Source organism: Gigantopelta aegis, chromosome 10 (genome assembly GCF_016097555.1).
Source record: "Gigantopelta aegis isolate Gae_Host chromosome 10, Gae_host_genome, whole genome shotgun sequence".
NCBI classification, from domain to species: Eukaryota; Metazoa; Mollusca; class Gastropoda; order Neomphalida; family Peltospiridae; genus Gigantopelta; species Gigantopelta aegis.
In genome coordinates, this window is record NC_054708.1 from 25,506,025 (window position 1) to 25,526,726 (window position 20,702).

The following is a 20,702-nucleotide window of genomic DNA, read 5'->3' on the forward strand; positions in this document are numbered from 1 at the left end:
TAGTATTTCAAAACGTTTTACGGCCAACATGTAGATGCCATTTTGATGATATGACGCATCAGTGAAAAAAATGAAATAGATGCAATACCTTGTGCAATACATTTTACTGAAAATGTTTAAGGACTACTACACCTGTACTCTTAACAGGGGATGCATATGTTGGCGATGATTCGTGATGGTACACGTTTTAAGAAAGTAATGTGTTTCGTTTTTCATAAATATATGCATTATTAAAGGAACTGATCATATATGTAGTTCTGAGGCATAGGCGTACGGGCTCCCATTTTTTTTTTTTTTTTTTTTTTTTTTTTTTTTTTTTATAGGGGCAGGCTGGTTATTGCTCGAATTAAACGAAAATGCCCGAATCTGGATAACAATATTTATTCATATTACTATTACTACCAAACAGCTATATAGGGTTGCAAAGGAATCACTTCGCATTTGTACATATTTGACAACTAATTTTGCAGGTGGAATGGAAATAAATGATAAAAAGGTCTCAGGTTAGCACATTTTGCCCGAATTTTCTCCCAAATTTGAGGCTTTTCTCCAGCACTAGGGGACAAAAATACAATCTACAAAATAGTTGAAAATCATTGTTTTAAAATATCCATTTTTAAGTTCCCGATGCCAGGAAAACGCGTTTTAGGCTTTCGGAGATTTCAAAATTTCCTGGGAGCATGCCCCTGGACGTCCCCCTCAAAACTCGGGCGCTTCACGCATTCATGCAACTTCATATCCAAAAGAGCGAGTACTTTTTAACATGCCCCTATACCACTATGGTTTTGGGCATGTCCACCCCGGGCCCGGCCTCTGGATAGCCAGTGGTCTGACCCGGGACAGAATACTAATGGGAAATATGGAATATTACTTCTAATAGGGGAGTGGGATTTCAATATTAATAAATTATCTTTAAAAAGCGCAAGCCAAAGAATAAAAAATTTAATTAAAAATTAATTTTCCTAAATTATTTAATTAATTAATCTGAATTAATTTAGGCGCTATTTTCGATCGGGCGTTCCAACATAAAATGAAAATTAAATAATTATATGACCAAAAAGTATTTTAGCCCTAAAGAGGTGAAGGGGGAAGGTTGGTCATAAGCCACACAGGGTATTTAGTGAGTAAAAGGCCCCAGTAAATACCTAGTCCCACTCAAACCATCCCACTCAAAATGCTGGCTACGGGCCTGTTTGTTAGAAATGAATGTGGATGTTAATCCGTTATTGCATTTTAGTGCAGTTTCATATGGACTGTACATGTTCTTAATCATGATGTAGAATTTACCACCAAATGGCTGTCGGAGTAACGGACCATCTTTCCACACATTATCAAAGGCTTTGCTGAAGTCAGTAAAGCATAGGTGAAGTTTTTTGTTAGATATGTGAAGGTATTTATTGACAACAGTTTTCAATATAAAAAGATTATCCGATGTCCTTCTATCTTTTCTAAAGCCTGATTGATTGTCTTTGATTATGTAGTTTTTCTTACTATACGACATTAAGCGCTTATTCAGGATGGATGAAAACAGTTTCCCAAGACAGCTGGTAATTGTTATTCCTCTATAGTTACTTAGATCCGATTTTGTGTCTTTCTTATGTAAGGGTATGATATAACCACTTTCTTTCGGATAAAACCCCGATATATAGAGTTTGTTAAATAGTTTGGGGAGTAGAGGAAGAATTATGTCTTTACCATTTTCTGTCTATGCCACAAGCGTTATTGTTTTTTAGTGAGTTAAGGGCATTCCTGATTTCTTTGTTTGTAATGTGGCTATCTAGGAATGTATTATGTATAATATCCTGTTCGCGTTGTTTCAATTCTGAAATTAACTTTTGGACATGCGCATCTGTTTTTTTCGATAGAGTCGAAAGATATTTCTTTAAAATGTTTGAAAAGTTGTTCTTCAATTTAGGGCTGATATGTCTGTCTAATATATCATTTATTAGTTGCCAACAATGTTTAGGGTTGTTATTATGAATTTCTTCTAGTTTATTATATAACATCTTCATAAATCAAGGCTAATATTCGTTCGTCGTATTCAGCCTTGATACATGTCGTCAAGAAATCGTGCCACAAAATGCTTAAATTTCATTGGATGCGATGAGATCTGATTGCAACGAATCGCAACGCTCCTTATAGATTCCCTTGTTATTGTAAACAAAGATGGCAGCGTCAGTGTCCGTGGAAACGTGTCGTGTTTGTCACGATATGTTAAAAAAAAGGTTTCGGCGGTTAATTATTGATATTGCTTTCAAGATTGGCACATGTTACCGATGCTGTGATTGGTCAGCGATGTCATCGTGTAAGGGACATAATCGGTGTTACAAATTTTCTTCCAATAGAGGGCGCTAGTAGTGGATATCAGTAATCTTGACTACATATCAGGCCTCAGACCACAATTAATTTCGCTATATGTTTCTATATAGCCTTAGTGGCTATAACCTTTTTATTAATATCAGCAGGCCTGTGATGTTTTGTATGTACCTTTGCCTGCATGGGGGACACATACCCTGAAAAGGACAACCCCTGTTGTCCAGCTCTTTCTCCCAGCATATTGGTTTAAACAGACACACCCTCTAAACCAGGCCGGAGTACACCCATTTTACACAAAAAGCACTACTTTTGCATGGGCCGGAATTACCACAAACAAGTCTTCAATGTCAACAAGTTACACATGTTTACAAACTACATGCTATCCCCTGTCACTTCAGTCAAACAGTTGCCACTTCATAGCTGTCTGCCATGAAATAATCACAGTCAAACAGCAGACTACTTGCGCGGTGAAACTTCCGGATTTTGGACAACCAAATGGGAAGATAACTGTAATCTGAGGCCACGTATCAAGGCTGAATACGAGGAACGAATATTAGCCGTGATTTATGAAGATGATTATATAAAGACTGTTTGAGTTTCTTGTTAGATTGTTTCCTTAGTCGGTTTAGTTGTTTTTGGTAGACATTAGTTTGTTTCTAATTTGTTGGTTGTAAGGGATCTCTAATAGTGATTTGGGCATGGTCTTGTTTGTTAGGATATTAATATTGGGTTGTATTGGAGTCTGCTTTTTTTTTTCGGTTTCCTTAAGTTTTTTCTACTTATATGTGATGTGACTTGTGAAGCAGCACTATGTAATATGTCGGTAAACGATGTAATCGCTTCAGATATTCCTTTATCTGTGGAGTCGATATCACTGCACAGGAAGTTTTGTATGTTTTGTAGTGACTGTGGGGATAGTAGTTTATTAATATATTCTTTGCAATTGTTTGGGGTGATTTTGTATTTTATTGGCAATGGGTTACGGTTGCTACTAGTTATTTTTAGTTCATATTGGCACCGGACCAGCAAAGAGATTGGGCAATGTATGGGGTAGTGAGTGAGATAGTTAACATTTAGACTTAAAATATTAATGTATTCATAAAGTTTTCAGGGGGTGGAGGGGGTCAGTCATGTTTGCGAGCGTAGCGTTCGAAGTTCATTTTGTTTTCGTATTGACATTTCTGTTACAGTCATCATTGACCCCTCCTCTTACATATTAGGGGTTATTTTGCATTGGGTGCAGTTTGCAGGGTGGGGATAGGCCAAGTACTCTCAGTAACTCTGCTGTTCGAAAGCAAGAACTTGCATGGTTATAGTGGGATCGATCCCCGTCGGTGGGTCCATTGGGCTATTTCTCGTTCCAGCCAATGTATCACGACTGGTATATCAAAGGCAGTGGTGTGTACTACCCTGTCTGTGGAATGGTGCATATAAAAGATCTCTTGCTGCTAATCGAAAAGAGTAGCCCATGAAGTAGCGACAACGGGTTTCCTCTCCCAATATCTGTGTGGTCCTTAACCATATGTCTGACGCCATATAACCGTTGCATGCTTATATAATTTAATAATCGCTCTCTCGGTAAGAAATTTACTCTATAACGAAACAGAATTTCTGCCGACTATTGGGTAGGCAAATAGGCCTATTTCCGCTCCAATTAATATATGACAATAATCCTATCTTTGATGTTATATATCTTGGCATCATGTGTTTTTGATGCAATAAACAAAAAATAAAAATATAATATAATATAAAACAACAATACTTTGTATCGTCAACGTCACTACCACCGTTCGGTTTGTTTTCTTGTTCACGGTTCGCACAATCGACATCCGATATGTCGTCGTCTGCTTGTCGTACATTTCTGAGGTTTTTCTTCACAGTTCGTGAACATTTTCATTAACAATAAAGTTCAGAGAAGTAAGTATCTCAATGCAAAACTTTACAAACCCTTAAAATCATTAAAGGGACATACCCTAGTTTTTAAACACTAACGCATATTTTTGACTATTATAGCTGTTTTTGATAAGTAACAGTTATGGAGTCGAGTTTTAGTCTATTTTTAGAGGGTATTTCACCATTTCAAAGTCACAGCCTCATGTTTCACTCAATTGTAACTTTATCCAAATGTGTTACAGGTTTATAGATTAACTAAACTTAGTGTTAATTTTCACAGTTTGAAACTAGGGTATGTCCCTTTAATTTTGCTAAGTTGTGTTTGTTTATTCCTTAAAATTACCGATAGCGGGTCCATTTGCCTCGTAGAAATCGAGTTGAAGGAAGATGAATTAACTTTCGGTGCGTGTCACATGATCTCACGCGTGCCAGATCAATTTAATTTCGATGATTTGACACCTATTGTTAGAATTTGTTTTCAGTTATAAAATTCGATAGATCTGCAAAAGGTATGCGACATTTTTGAACCTCTACTGTTGTGAATATTATGCATAATTCATTTGTAACAATTGTAAATAATTTTGAGTGTATAAATTGTGCTAATTACGAATCGATTAATTTGAAAATTGATATTTTACAATCTATTCACTGGTATGAACGTAATGCCTATCTGTATTGACATCAACTTTTAGCAATGGGTGTTGGTAAAACGTGGACCGAACCAGATCGCTTGACAAACTAAATTTATCTTTTTAAACAAATATGAAACAAAGTTTTCGTCCAATGTACATATTTCAGAAACATATATTTTTTTATATAGTGGCCTTAAATATGGAAAATGACGAACTGCACATGCACAGTACGATACATTTATTTTGCAAACGCGTGCACCTGAACGCAGTTAGAAATGCTTCACTTTTGATTACTAAAATGGATTTGCTTTAGGCCTACGTCCACATTGTTGATATTTTACGTTAACTGATTGCAATCTATTACCGGCCTCGGTGGTGTGGTGGTTCGCATGGTACCGGCTCCCAACCGGAGCAAGTTTTAACGACTCAATGGGTAGGTGTAAGACCCCTGCGCCCTCTTCTATCTCACTAATAACTAACCCACTGTCCTGGGCAGACAACCCAGATAGCTGAGGTGTGTGTCTAGAACAGCGTGCTTGAACCTTAATTGGATATTATAAGCACGAAAATAAATTGAAATGAAATGAAATGCAATCGATTTTCTTTCACGTATCGTAACTGAAAAATGCAGAATATTATTTTCCGTAAATATCGCATTCGTGTTTTTGTCGTTAGGTGAACGCAGTTTGGAACGTCGATGGTACATATAATAATAGTTCACCTTTTCTAAATCACATTATTTTATTGTGAAAAACTGTGATAATCTCCCATGAACATCAAGTTTTTCTCAAAAACAACAAGCCACTAAGTCGTACAGATATTTCCACTATATTTTGACAAACATCATATGTTTTCAATAGTTTCATTGGCTGTCTATTTTTATCTTTGTTATGGTATTGTAGTGTCTATACACTCCATGCAATAATTTACATCAAATTCTACTTTTGAAAATAAAATCATAAAATGTTTGTAACTTGTAAAACATATCAAGTTTGTTTTAGAATTAATAAAAAGTTATAACTGAAACATACAGTTTACATTAATTAAAATGTTCCTGTCACAGATAAATGTCTAATCCTCTTGTTCTATGTATCAAGGGAACCAAACTTTGGATTGTCACCTTAAAAAATCAGACAGAAGTACAGAATTATATATATATATATATATATATATATATATATATATATATATATATATATCTTCAAAAAAGTAGTGGAACCTGAACTATTGATATCAACTATTAGACCACAGACGTCCTAGTAAAGAACGTTCAGGTCTGTTTATCAACACACCGAAAAAAATTCCATAGTTTGAACATGCATCACGCAGTTGCCCCGTACACGTGCGTGGGGTGTCATTATCGATTTTGACAATTTCCAGGAAGATCCATTAATCACTGTGGAACATTATTTCTGTCAGTCTTTTTCGTTCTGTTGATCATACAGTTTTAATTGTTTTGTTTTTAGTCATTTGTATTGTTTGAATTTGTGATTTACTGATAAAAAAAAAACCCGTAAACTTTCAAATTTCACTTCTGACCCCAATGGTCCTTCAAGATATTTGGTGGTCATAAAACATACTGTAATACTGAACTACCGATTGTAATGTTTGCCCAATTAATTCACTATTATCATATAACCATTCCCCACAGCTAATATACCTTACAATTTTGGCAATTGTAAATTCTTATTAGAGTTCCCCCTACTTTTTTTGAAGAATATACACACACACACACACACACACACACAGTGAAACCCTACCCAACGACCACCCCGATATTAAGACCACTGCTATAAGACCACTTTTTTAAACACCGGAATATTTTCTTATCATTTTATAGGTAAAACTACCCTGGTATTAAGACCATCCCGCTATCACAATGGTCCTTTTTAGTGCATTTCCACACCGTCGATGTGTAAGAGTACGTGGTATTATATCATCTGACTTCGACAGGACTGATGTCAGCGTCAGCAGACAATAACTTTGAAAGGGATATCTGATAACTGGATTTTGCTCTGTTAAAGTTAAAGTTTGGTTTGTTTAACGGTACCACTAGCATATTGATTTATTAATCATCAGTTATTGGATGTCAAACATTTAGTTTTTTTCTGACAAAGGAAATCTGCAACATTTTTCCATTAGACACATACCATGACTTTTGAAATGCCAGTCAAAGGGCACTGTTAAGATGAGAGAAAAACTAATCAGAGAATGGGCCCACTGTGGGGGGTTCGATTTTTCGAGCCAAGCATCAGACGGTTGTTTGAATGAACTGAGCTAATATGCCTATGGCTTTAGCATTTGATTGAACTGAGCTAATATGCCTATGGCTTTAGCATGCATGTCTAATTAAAATTTGTCATACACGACATACTTTTCCAGTTCTGTTATCTTATCTATAGGCAATATTTCTTCTGCTGTTTGCATGCTGTATGCATACTATTGTCTTGTTAAATTATTTAGAGCCTTTTTGTGTGTGTGTGCTAATATTACATTTAATTCCTATTCAGTATGTTTTTCTTTACATACTCATGAAAACAAACTCAAACCCTAATAAATTAAATATATAATATTTCATAAAAAAAAGCACAATGTTTAATTATTTCAGTTTAAAACAAAGCTCTGTATGCTTTAAATGGAAGTTCTTTCTGCTGTAAATACATAACGCTATTTGTATAACAAAAGCATCGCTCAATAATGTGTTTCAAAATAATGTTCCTTTTGATCTTCCTATTGACAGACATCGAAGTTTGATCTACATGTATATTATAAAACATAACTCAAGAGAAATTAATGGGGGGTTTTATTTGTAAAAACAATTTTATGTAAAATAAAGACGTTTTAGCATTGTTGCGAAATAAAACTGAAGTGACTAAAAGTTTCCTACACAATGAAATTTAAGTATTGTTAATTGCATTTGTAATGTAATTATTATTAATTTTATGCAGTTAATTATTTTACCCTTCTGATGTACATAATATAACCTAATTCATTAAATACTTAGTATTTATTAACAACATGAGACCAATCGGCCTATAGAGCTTCACTACCGGTATTTAATTTTCAATTTTGTCAGTAATAGATAATTAATTAATATTAATTTTGTATTTCAAGTTAAAAAAAAAAAAAAATTTCAATGAGTATATATATATCTTTTTATATATATATATATATATATATATATATATATATCTTTATTAGTTTGTGAAGACTGCCCCAGAGAATCACAGTATCAAGACGAGTCTTTTAAATGTTCAATTTCTATTTAAAATTTTAAAATTTAATAACAGTTCAATTTTCCCAAATATTTCTTTTAGTTTCTAATGACTGCACCCAAAATTTAATAACAGTTCAATTTTCCCAAATATTTCTTTTAGTTTCTAATGACTGCACCCGAGAATACTTATATTAAGTTCTGAACTATGTAATCAAAACTCTATGAGAAGATAGACTGACCTTTAAATTTGTTATTTTTCTATTTAAAATTTTTAAAGTTAATAAAAATTCACAAATTCTAAATTTCCAAAATATCTCTCCACTGGTTTATGAAGACTGCCTCAGAGAATCAAAGTACCAAGTTTCAGAACTATCCGATCAAAACTTTAGGAGAAGATCCACTTTAAAAAAAAATAATGTTAAATTTCTATTTAAAAATAAATAATTAAAAATCGTTATTAGAAAAGCTCCACTGATGAACGACATAGCAGAACTAACAGTATTGTTTCTGTTATATAAGATAAGCTACAGACGTTATTTCTACCCTTCGGTGGGTCCATTGGGCTATTTCCCGTTCCAACCAGTGCACCATGACTGGTATATCAAAGGCCGTGGTATGTGCTATCCTGTCTATGGGATGGTGCACATAAAAGATCCCTTGCTACTAATAGAAAAATGAATCAGGTTTACTTTCTGAGACTATATGTCAAAATTATCCAATAGCCGATGATTAATAAATCAATGTGCTATAGTGATGTCGTTAAACAAAACAAACTTTATTTCTATTCATCTAATAATTTAGAACATTATTTTACTTTGATTGCCACGAAATAAGCAGACACTACTGTATCGGGATATCAAACTGCATATTCTTTGCAGAAGGGAACTGGCTTAGATATTGTTTATATTAAATAGCCAGCAGTGGTGGACTTGTAATAACACTGCCTGAACATTTTAATCAGTTTCGTGGGGTCCAGACAAGCGTCTTTAAGGGCTCAATGGGTAGGCGTAAGACCACTACATCCTCTTTTCTCACTAACCAGTAACCACTAACCAACAAGAAACCCACTGTCCTGGACAGACAGCCAAGATAGATGAGGTGTGTGCCCAGGACAGCGTGCTTCAACCTTAATTGGATATAAGCACGAAAATAAGTCGAAATGAATATGAGCCAAGGACTGCCATATAAGAACGCGGTAAAGAAAATGTATGCAGTCGTTAGAAATGAACTGACTCACCTGATTAAAGTAAATGAAAACAATACCTCACAATGTATCTCGGACATATCTTTCCTGACACCTACCTCACCCATCCCCTCGAAATACATTTTGTACATACATGTACAAACTGAAATATATACATCTCTTATGTAGTTTTCGAAAACGGATCAATACATAATACAATACAATTTTTATTGCAACCTTTGTATGTATACATGGATTATAGGTAAATTAAAAAAAAAAAAAAAAAACACGAGCTAGTTATGATGTATAGCAACAAAGATCACACAAGGTCACTTCGAAGGCTCAGTTGACGTAATAAAAATCCTAAAGAAGGGCAAATTAGTTAGAATTGACCATGTCTTATAGTTTAGAATAAACGACTTTAACGAGCATCAAAATTATACAACATAACTTATTGATAGATCCAATAAAATCGCGTAGACATTATGCGTTAAGTTATGACCAACAACGTATGAAACAAAAACAAAACAACCTGACAAGTTAATAAGTTTAATAACCCCGAAACTCGTACGATAAAACTATTCAGTTAACACATATTAGAAGGCCACATCAAAATATATACACCTACATACGTTCATGCGCACGCACGCACACAATGAAACCGCATGCACAGACGATCATATTCATGGAAACAAAGACAATTTCATCTGTGCACATGTGTTGGTTTGTATAATAAATATTTGTTTGCTGTTGTATAGTAGACAAAAATAAACACTATTATAGAAACATAATATTTTAATTAATACTGGCTGAGAAAGAATATCACATACACACACACAGACAGACTGAAAAACAGACATACATAAAATCCCTCAAAATAAAATCCTCTATAAAACCAGAATTTCCTCAAAACCGGACATTTTTCATGATCCCTTTTTGAATATCAGTACAGAACATAACCTCTGTAAGCCGGATATTCCTTAAATTTTGATATTTCCCATGGCCCCGTGGGTGACCAGTTTAGAGGAGGTTTCCTATATATATATATAATAATAATAATAATAATGCATGTACACAATGTACGTGTGCATGTATGTTATCATTACATGCATACATACAATCTAATGAAAGCTAGTTTTATTCTGATCATCACTATCAAACCGTAAATTGCTATATACAAATACATAGAAAGAATTATATGTGATAACATGTATGAATATAAACGATTGTGAATTAGTTTTATGCCACACCTACTCATCATTCAAATAGTTTATTGTAAGATTTAATTACTATAACAAAAATGCATTGTGTCTCATGAACATAACATAACACTGGATGTTACTGGTGATTTTGGTAAGAAAATCTATAACCAAATTTAAGAACAAATTTAATAACCAAACAATATATAACCAAATTAAGACTCTTTAAAGATTTATTTTTATTTGATTTTTGAATTAGCTTTCTGGTGATTTAATAATTAATGGAACAGCTTTGCTAGATTAACTTCGTCACATTTAACATCCAGTGACATTCTATACTGTGGTTTTACATATTAAGTATATAAATACTATTTCCATATACATGTATTTACCTTTTCTGACACCCAATAGCCGATGTGTATTTGTGTTCTGCATTCATTCATTCATTCAATCAATCAATCAATCAATCAAGTCACATATTTGGCGTTTTGGCAAAAAATGGTTTAAACTCTGTATAATAACTGTATGACAAGTATTTAGAATATAAATATACATACAGGTACTCAAAAACTACACGTACAAGTACTAAGCACACACATGTAGGAAAGGAATGTATTATCGTGATATGTCAGCACATTTTAACTGCAGGCCATTTACAGTAGCAGGTGTCACTGTAAGGCCAAAAACACACGGAGTCGGCGTCTGGAAAGTGTGGCAGGCGTGCCAAGTCTTGTGTATTTTGACATCTGGATCTGTATCTGTTGCATTTTATCAATATAACTGACTGCATTCATATCTTTGGATATATATACATCTTTCCTGGGGGGTTTTAAAAATAAAAATGAAATATTAAGGCTCAAACATTGTCCAGCTGCCAGTGTGAAAATATAGGGCATGTTCCATGATGTCTGTTGCCTGATCTGTAGTTGACGCCAGCACAGACGTGATGTCTTTTGTCACATTCTATTCAATGTTTCATTTTGGACTGGTACCATACTCGCCAGACCCAGACCTGGCGCGTTTTGGGCCTCAGGCTACTCTAAAGTGATTCTGTCTAAAACAAAATGACAAAGAAGCAAGCTACTGGTATGGGTATAATATACACATACATGCTATAGAATCGATTATGCGAAACAATTTGTAGTTTTATTACTAAAATGGTTCTGTGTTGCAGTATCAATATAACTGACAACATCTATTTTAAAGAGAGTTTACCTTCTAGTGCTGTATTGGGTATAGTATTATTAAAGCTAAAACTAGACATCGTGGTCCGTGGAACTCTATTAACGTGCCCATATACCACAGATGTTTCAGGCACATTTACCCCAGGTCCGATGTCTGGCATGGCCTGTGACCGGACCTGGGACAGAAAACTAGACATCAAATCAAACTCGACCCGGAGCCAACACTTGCACTAGATGATAACGAGACTAAAGAATAAAGTAAAATAGCATTATGCATCTTAATTCGAACGCTGAACATCGATGCTAAATCCTGCCATTGTATTGCATTCCACACATTCGACTTTTGTTTTCCATCCATGTCTCACAGCCCTTTAATGTAACCGGTGACAAGCATATAATATTATGGCAAAAAGGACGTAAAAATTGAATTAAATGAGAGCGCTCTTCTTTGCACGGGTACTAAGAGTCCTGTGAACAGACTCGGGACTCATGGAGAACCTAATACAAACTAATACAAAGTACTATGTACACGTGTACCTTACCAAACTCAAGCAAAAGTAAATAAGAAACAAAAACGAACAGCATAGATTTTACATTGCAAAAATTCTAAGTACATTTACATATGCCCTTCCCCAACTCATATGCCTGTTGCTTGCACTTATTTCAATTCAATTATTTTCTGGGGTTATATTCAATTGTGATTTAAGCATGCTATCATTTGCACACACTTGAACGGTCTTAGGTTTTAAAATTATTGCCTATGTTTATAGACTATGCATCATTTCCCATCATTCCCCAAAGGCAATGTTGTTTTTTATTACCAATTTAAATACGTCCTTTTTTATATAAATACCGGTAGTATTTTGAAAACGACACATAACACTTGACAAACACCGCTTCCCTCACCAATGATAACATATTTCAGAATGCAAAATAGATACCTATATTAATTTTAAATTTGAATAAATACAAGTACATGTATAAGATAACTGTTTTAAACTCAAACGTAGCTTCATAAAATGTTTTCGAAATGAAACTAAAAATTCAATTTTTTTTTGTAAAACAATGCTAAATTTCCCCAAATCAAAGAACATGGGTGTCAAGTCAAATTTTGGAAATAAAACCCTATGTCTGTCTATCCTGAACAACATTTAATGACATGTTGTTAGTGACAGACATATGTCAGTCATTTTTTACATTGGAGAATCCGAGGAATCCCTTCGGGAATGTGTGTGACTTTTGGCCACATGTCATTGAAGCCCACCCTAAATGCATAGTCTGGATCACCATTGGCCTTACACTGCCCCAAATAAAACTCTGACCTAAATTAGTAATAGTAGCAACAAGTTAAGCAATACATGCTGCTTACAGGGTCCAAAACATTTTCCTATCTCCTATTCTGTACAAGTCTAATTTAGTGTTGCATAATTATGCCAATGATTATATTATGGCAGTTCTTCTCACAGAGGTTACTACACAAAGACTGAAAAGTGTCACAATGCTCTAGAAAGAATCTATTCTGTGTTTATAGCCATTGTATCGTGGTGTTGGCCAATACAGCTGTTTAAATTTATATTACAATATACTATTATCTTTAGAACTGGGTGGTACTGAAATTTCAGGCTCGGTATCGGTATCAGTATTTTTTGGGTGATTTACCTCGCCATCGATACTGTATTCAGGTTTGATACAATACTGATACCGATATAGAGCAGTATTTTTTATATACACGGCTTTAAATGCATTCCCCAGTTAAGTCTCACCCCTTAATCTCTTCTTTTCAGCTATTTTGTGTTCATCAGGAATACTATTACTGCTTTATTAAACGGCGTAAAGCATTTTTGAATACCGGAATTTCTGTATTTTGAGATTTGCTAGATTTATCCAGGATAGAGATTTTCGAACCTACATGTATCTTAGCGCTAAAATATTGTAAAACCGCCATAAGCTATGATGTCACAGTGACCCATGCCATAGCCTACGAAAGTTTTACAATACCGTAATGCTACTTAAGACAACTTCAAAGATCTGGGCCCAGATGTTTTACAATGAGAATAGATTAATACACTCTCTGTTTTAAAGGCTACAGCCTTGGGATAGTCCCTATACACATTAAGTGTGAAATAAGAATGTTTGAGATGCATTGCCTTAAAGGGACATTCCTGAGTTTGCTGCAATTTTTAAGATGTTATCGACTAACGGAGACTTTTTTAACGATTGTAATTACATATCAAATATATTTTTCTGCATAAAATATTAGTGGCTGTATATTAAACATGATCGTTCTAATATTTGTACTAGGTCAAATTTCCTTTTATTTCCTAAAATATAGTTTTTTCGTACGTACAAAATTGAGTTTGGGCTTCTTAGAAATATTAAGACGACCAGAATCACATTGAATATACAGACACTGATGTTCTAAACAAAAAAATATATTTAATATGTAAGTTTAATCGTAGAAATATTTTATTAGTCGGAAAAATCTTACAATGGAGCAAACTCAGGAATGTCCCTTTAAGAGATTATATATAGCAAGTCTAGTTTCTGTAAGCTTGAATAAATCGTCTGCAAAATGGACATAGCCGGTCTCCGTCTGTTATGATCTTGTTAATACAGTTGATGCAGATTCCCGAATGGTTGCATGGATACACCTGGACACAGCTCAGTTGTTCAAAGCAGATGGCACACTCAATTTCAAACCCCTCAAAGGCGTGTACTACTTGCACGTCTTCAGACGCAGACTGCAGACCTGATCCAGAATCTGCCGACGAACCCGACGCCCCTGATGCTCTACCTCTGTTCTGGTAGGGATGTGGTCTTCGATGTCTTGCTGAATGAGCTCGATTTTCTGGTAGAGAAAGGAAAGACAGTAATTCACACTGATATATATGTATAAATACATATAACCAGTATAAATACATGTAACCAGTATATCTACATGTACACATACATTTAAATTGTTTCAAACAGTTAATGACGTGCAACAACGGGACATGTAGCTGTAGATGATTTTTCAAAGTAAATATAGGCTCAGAATTAACAGGTAGCAAGCTCTGCTGCTCATTATACACACTATTCGTTACCACAATCAGGTTCACATGCAACTTTTGCTTTCCATCTTGAAGTAATAGACATATACATGTACAACTTTAATATATTCAATACCTTTATTCTAGAACTGCTTCTGAATTGCTACAAAAGTTTTTTCAAAGATTAAACTTGTGAGAAGTACAGATTGGTTCACATGCCACAAAATTAACTTTGAGCCTTTAATTAAGCCTAGTAAAGGATCTGAGGTACCATAATATGTCATCATGATTGGCACAAATGTAGTTTAACATCACACACTTTAACTAAGGGTGTAACAATATACTCGAATATTTGGTGCACCGAACAGCGATCTGTATCGTAGTTGCATTCGTATTCGTCACTAGCTGAACCGAGTACACGAATACATACATGTACATGTATTGATAATATTTATGTTACTAATTGACATTAACCAAAATGCAATACCGATTCGATTGTTTTGATAATCTCCGGACCTGTTTTGTATTGGATCCGGCGCATAGACCAATATTTTTCTATTCAAAGCATTAACTGGACTAGTACACCAAGTGTAGGCCTACCTTGATTTCGTTTCTGTCAAAAACATTTATGACGTCGCATATAGTCTCATTCAACCAGCCTTATGAATTATGTTCATAACATGAGAGTCACAGGTGAGCGAATGCAATGTAACTTCAATATGGAAGCATTTAAATAGCTCATTAAAGCAAAATAAATTGGTATAATTCTTAATGAGAACTCCAGCGAAACAAATATGGTTTTAACTTGATTGATAAATACCAAAAAACAAACCAGCCTTAAATGGCTGCACTTTCCTGTGAAAAGGTAAACATGTTAGTGCTCCTTAAGAACAACGTGATTCTGGACTAGACAACAGAAACACCCATCATTAATCAGTTTTAGCCTGAGTACTCTGACTGCAATTTAAGAGAGCAGGTCGGACATTTGGACAGTTATATACGCTCTCATTGCGGCCAGAGCAAACTGTATATCAAAACTGTGCAATTTGTGCCTACCAAACGGTAGTTAAAGATTCCCGCTCTAATTACAACAACAATCCTACGTTTGATGTTAAACATCGATAATTTTCAAGTTCACTGATAAAACATTTTTTTGACATTAATCACTAATACACACACTACAGGAAGAAACCACCCACTTTCAATAATGTTCCAGTTAAATATATATAGGTGCTGACGGGTTTCTTCCTGTAATGTGTGTCCAAATGTCTTAATTGCTCTCTTACAGTCAGAGTATTCAGGTGAAATCAGTTTTTACTTTAATTAAATATATAAATAGTGTTTTTTCTTTCTGCAAAACATTTTCACTTAAATTGTATTCATGGATGTCATTTTCTTTCTTTCAAATTTAATCTTTTACATATTGCTACATTGGACTTTTTTTTTATCAATGTGTACATATAGTTCATCATATACATGTAAACCTGAGAACCTCTTGAATCGTATAATTACCTCTCACATTACCAGAGTAGTAGCCTGAATCCAGCTGTCCATCCACAGATATATCAGGAACTCTCTGATTGACCACATTTCCATAAGTCTGCTGGATTTTGCGCAACACGTACAGGGCAACTGCCAAGGTTGCAACCACTGGCACAGCAGCAGTTAGTATGGACGCAAGCATTGTCACCAGTTACCTTTGGGCTGCACCTGGAGTGTTCGGCTACATTGACAAATATGTAGGCTATTGGCGTTCTGGAATATAGATTTTGAAAAAAAAATTAAATAACAAAGGCTGCCACAGACATAAAGGTACTGTGAGTTGCATAGAGGGAAGGGGAGAAGGAGGGGGATTTCACAAGGGCCATGCCCCACAATCAAACCTTTTTTTCTTTTTCTTATTTTTTTTACTGTATTAAATTTTATAAAATCATACATATATACATACAAACATACTCATACATCAATACATACTAGCCAGTGGCAGGTCTGCCCACTGTTTCATGCACGTAAGTGGGATCGACCACATAGATTGTAGTCCCCATGCATGTGGTTGAGTTAAAGAGCATCCTTTTTATGGATGCCTCAGTAGCTCAGAGCGCATATACATACATACATAGTGTGGGCTGCCTCCCCTTCCCCACCCCAATAGTGGGTTGGACCATAATCTAAAATCCTGGATACATATAGCAATATAACTTTCAAATGCCACTACTAATCATATTAATAGCAATGAATCTTTTATATCCTTAAACCTGTAACAAAGAAAGGACAGTGAATACCACTTATACAAACAAGAAGAGACCTGCTGCAGAACAGAACATGCAGAACTATCAAAGAAAGGGAAGCGTTTTATAATGCGTATTAATATGTTAACTGTAATCACTATGTGCCTTTTAGGATATTAGTGTTGATGCTTACTTACCAGCCTCGGTGGTGTCAGGGTTTGCAGCCCCGTACTGGCTCCCACCTAGAGCAAGTTTTAATGACTCAATGGGTAGGTGTAAGACCACTACCCCCTCTTTTCTTTCGCTATCCACTAACCCACTGTCCTGGAGAGACAGCCCAGATAGCTGAGGAGTGTGCCCAGGGCAGTATGCTTGAACCTCAATTGGATATAATCATGAAAATAAGTTGAAATGAAATAAATAATGCTTAATTAATTATAGGAGAAATCTGCTCATTTGTTAATCCCTTATCCATGAAAGGACAATGAATACCACTTAGGCTACACAAATACATCAAGAAGTGACAAAAAAGACTAGGCCACTTCGTCAGGGAACATTTTGTACAGTATCTACATAATGTTAAAACATTAAACAGTATTATAGTTGCTAATCAATTTTCAATTGACTAGAAATATCGGTAATCAAGATTTTGAAAACAAATTGTTCCATGTGGTGTTAGCCAATATTATAATACTACAGTATTAATTACCATAAAGTCCTCAATTTACTATGGGAACCATCCCTGATTTTAATCAGGACAGGAAATAGACAGGAAATGCTTTATTTAACGATGCACTAAACACACTTTATTTGTGATTATATGGCATCGGACATATAGTTAAGGATCATTGAGAGAGGAAACCACTTTTGCCACTTCATAGGCTACTCTTTTCGAATAGTGAGGGATCTTTTATATGCACTATCCCACAGACAGGATAGCATATACAGAGTCTTTGATATACCAGTCGTGGTGCACTGGTTGGAAAGAGAAATAGGATTTAATCTGAGGCTGTGACCACAGTAAGCGTATTTAAACCCTCAGGATATAAGCACATTAATACCAGGGTTGAAAATTAGCCGTCACCCATGGCAACCTTTATTGGCTATGGGTGGCTAAGAAGTTTACAAAGGTTGTCCGTTGGGTGACTATCCATTTTAGGGTCTGGCGAGTATGGTACCAGTTGAAAAAGAAAAGATACTGAAACTTCCTAGGGCTAAATGATACAAAATTTTGGTTAATTTAATTTTAGAACTGCCCAATACAAAAGGCGACTAAATTATTATAATTTTTTTTATTTATTTTTATCTTCCTTTTGGAATGTGCACATAAATTTGTATAATCCCTTTTTTTAAAGTATAATAATCAAAATTGTCCCGGTAAATTATCTGCCCTCTGTGGTATATGAACACCGAAACTGAATCGAATGTGACAAAACACACTGTGTCTGTGCTGGCATATAGCTTACATTATTCTGGAACAAAATCAAAATATATTTTGTAGTATTTTGTGAGCGAATGCACGCATTTAGAAATAACATTGAAATTTTCCATTGCTACAGGGTTTATTCAAAAGGTCAGTTAATTGATTGTCGCTGTATTGTTTTAAGTTTAAGCAATTTTCATGAAATAAGAACAGATCTGATGACACCAAGACTTACATGATGACATGACCATCCAACTATTACTGTAAGAAACAATAAATACGCTTTTTATGCTTTGTAATATGATAACTAAGTACACTGTATATTTTGGTAAAATGTTTGGGATTTTTTAAAGTTTTTTTTTAACAGATTTATTTTTCTTTGATATTTATTTTTTTGTCGCCTACTACTGTAGCATTTACAATATCCGAATTAAACGTACATGTTAGCATGCTGTGTCTGTAGGAGGAAAGCCACTCCCAAGGAAATCCTTTACTGGAGATTTTACCCTCTTGCATCGCCACAAAGAAGACTGCCACCCCCAGACTAGTTTATATGATACAGCATGCACAGTTCTACCTTTATTCTCTTTGTACTGCATTATTTTATTATTTATTTTTTATAAATCAGAGACAATCTGCATACCTTGGCTGTTCTACCATTTTGTCTTCACCCCTGTATTAAAAACAAGATTTAATCTGCATTCTTTAATAGTAATTTGTAAAGAAACATTCTAATATATACTGGATTTCTTTTTTCAATTTTTTCAATTTGATTTGGTATGGGTTTAAAACTTAAGAACATGTTTTTATGAATTTTAACTTTATTCATTATGAGGTTATATGCCAATTCATCGGTTAACTTTTGAAGTAAACGGATAATATAGGGTGAGAACATGGTTATTATTCAACAAAGAACATTCTAAGTTTGATTTTGGATGTGCAGTTAAAATGTCAATGCAATAATTGGAGGGCTAGTTGAATTTGAGAAGGGCCAGTGAGATTTTTCTTCAACTGGTCCGGTCTGCTGGCGGCCATGGTGTTCATGTTAATTTTCAACCCTGGTTAATACCTATGTACCAAACATACAAATTCCTCAATCTTGATTTTAATCAAAGGATGGGCCCAAGTAAAGTGTGTTTATGCCTGTCTGCCCTCTCCCTCTTAATTCCTGATTTTAATGAGAATGAGTGGAGCAAGAACAAAAAAAAAACAAAAAAACAACCTTCACTAAAATAATCTTTATTGGGGGAGGGAATTTAAAAAAAGTTGTGGGCAAACTGACAAATAGTTGCAGGCAAACTGACAACCAGTTGGTGGCCAACTAACATTGGGGGCTACCCGGTCCCACTACTGCACTAGGGTCTGGTACCGCATACGAAGTGTGGGTTGCACCCCCCTCCCCCCACCACCACCACCCCTAGTTCATAAAAATAAACTCGAATGTAAATGCACATTGAGTTTATAGGCCCGGCGCCATTTTCCATTAGCAAATACAGAGCCGTTCCGAGCAATTTTGCTCGAAATAGTGATTGACACCACCTTTTCCCACCCTAATCGTGTAGTGTGATCTTTTTCGGGCATATGCAGACTAAAAAATACTTACTTTGAAACGATCTTCACTTTGAATTAAAGGAAAAACGACCGACTGTGTGACTTGGGTTTAAAACGCGCGGTGCATTATGGGAGGAAAATGAAACTCCCATAATGCACCGCGCGTTTTAAACCCAAGTCATACAGTCGGTCGTTTTTCCTTTAATTCAAAGTGAAGATCGTTTCAAAGTAAGTATTTTTTAGTCTGCATATGCCCGAAAAAGATCACACTACACGATTAGGGTGGGAAAAGGTGGTGTCAATCGCTATTTCGACCACAATTCGCTATTTCGACCACATATCCGTTCCGAGCAAAATTGCTCGGAACGGCTCTGTATTTGCTAATGGAAAATGGCGCCGGGCCTATAAACTCAATGTGCATTTACATTCGAGTTTATTTTTATGAACTACACCACCCCTACTCCAATATATGACATATATATGTATCACGTAAACTGTGCTCTTTTAAAACAACTGCACTATGATTTTACTTCATATGACTTTGTGCAAAACTTTAATATAAGTTATAACAAAATTAGTCAAATTTTGGAGAATGCAGTCAACTGACAATTAACGTTATTTAATTAATTTCTAATTATAGTAGCCTGTAAAATATGAGGTGAAGATCAAAATACTTTAGACAGGACTCTTACCTATGCAATACACTGCAAATTATATGATGTCGATATAATTAACAATATACCTGACAAGTGATTTTAACAAAACAAATATTCAACTTGTTTCAGTTTCCTGTTGTTTTATTTTACAACTGGTACTTGTCTATATGACGTAACACAGCATTAATATC

The 20,702-nt window shown here is 34.9% G+C and overlaps 1 protein-coding gene across 2 annotated transcripts; it reads right to left on the reverse strand.

The window, feature by feature from the left end:
- Positions 1–14,020: 14,020 nt before the first annotated feature.
- LOC121384455 (RNA-binding protein MEX3B-like) lies at positions 14,021–20,669 on the reverse strand. Of its 2 annotated transcripts, none has more exons than XM_041514855.1 (3): positions 20,548–20,669; positions 16,166–16,408; positions 14,021–14,472 (listed from the first exon to the last, which is right to left on the reverse strand). In XM_041514855.1, the coding sequence occupies exons 2-3, from the start codon at positions 16,335–16,337 to the stop codon at positions 14,162–14,164; spliced, it is 483 nt and encodes a 160-aa protein (XP_041370789.1). In that variant the 5' UTR covers positions 16,338–16,408; positions 20,548–20,669; the 3' UTR covers positions 14,021–14,161. The 2 variants fall into 2 exon arrangements, with proteins under 2 accessions (XP_041370789.1, XP_041370791.1); XM_041514857.1 differs by having other exon boundaries at positions 20,598–20,646.
- Positions 20,670–20,702: the final 33 nt, after the last annotated feature.

Excerpts from the sequence above, each read along its gene's own strand:
- LOC121384455 (XM_041514855.1), bottom strand. The coding sequence starts at position 16,337 with ATGCTTGCGTCCATACTAACTGCTGCTGTGCCAGTGGTTGCAACCTTG. Across the intron at positions 14,473-16,165 it reads CTACTCTGGTAATGTGAGAG|AAAATCGAGCTCATTCAGCA; the intron begins GTAATTATACGA and ends TTTCTCTACCAG.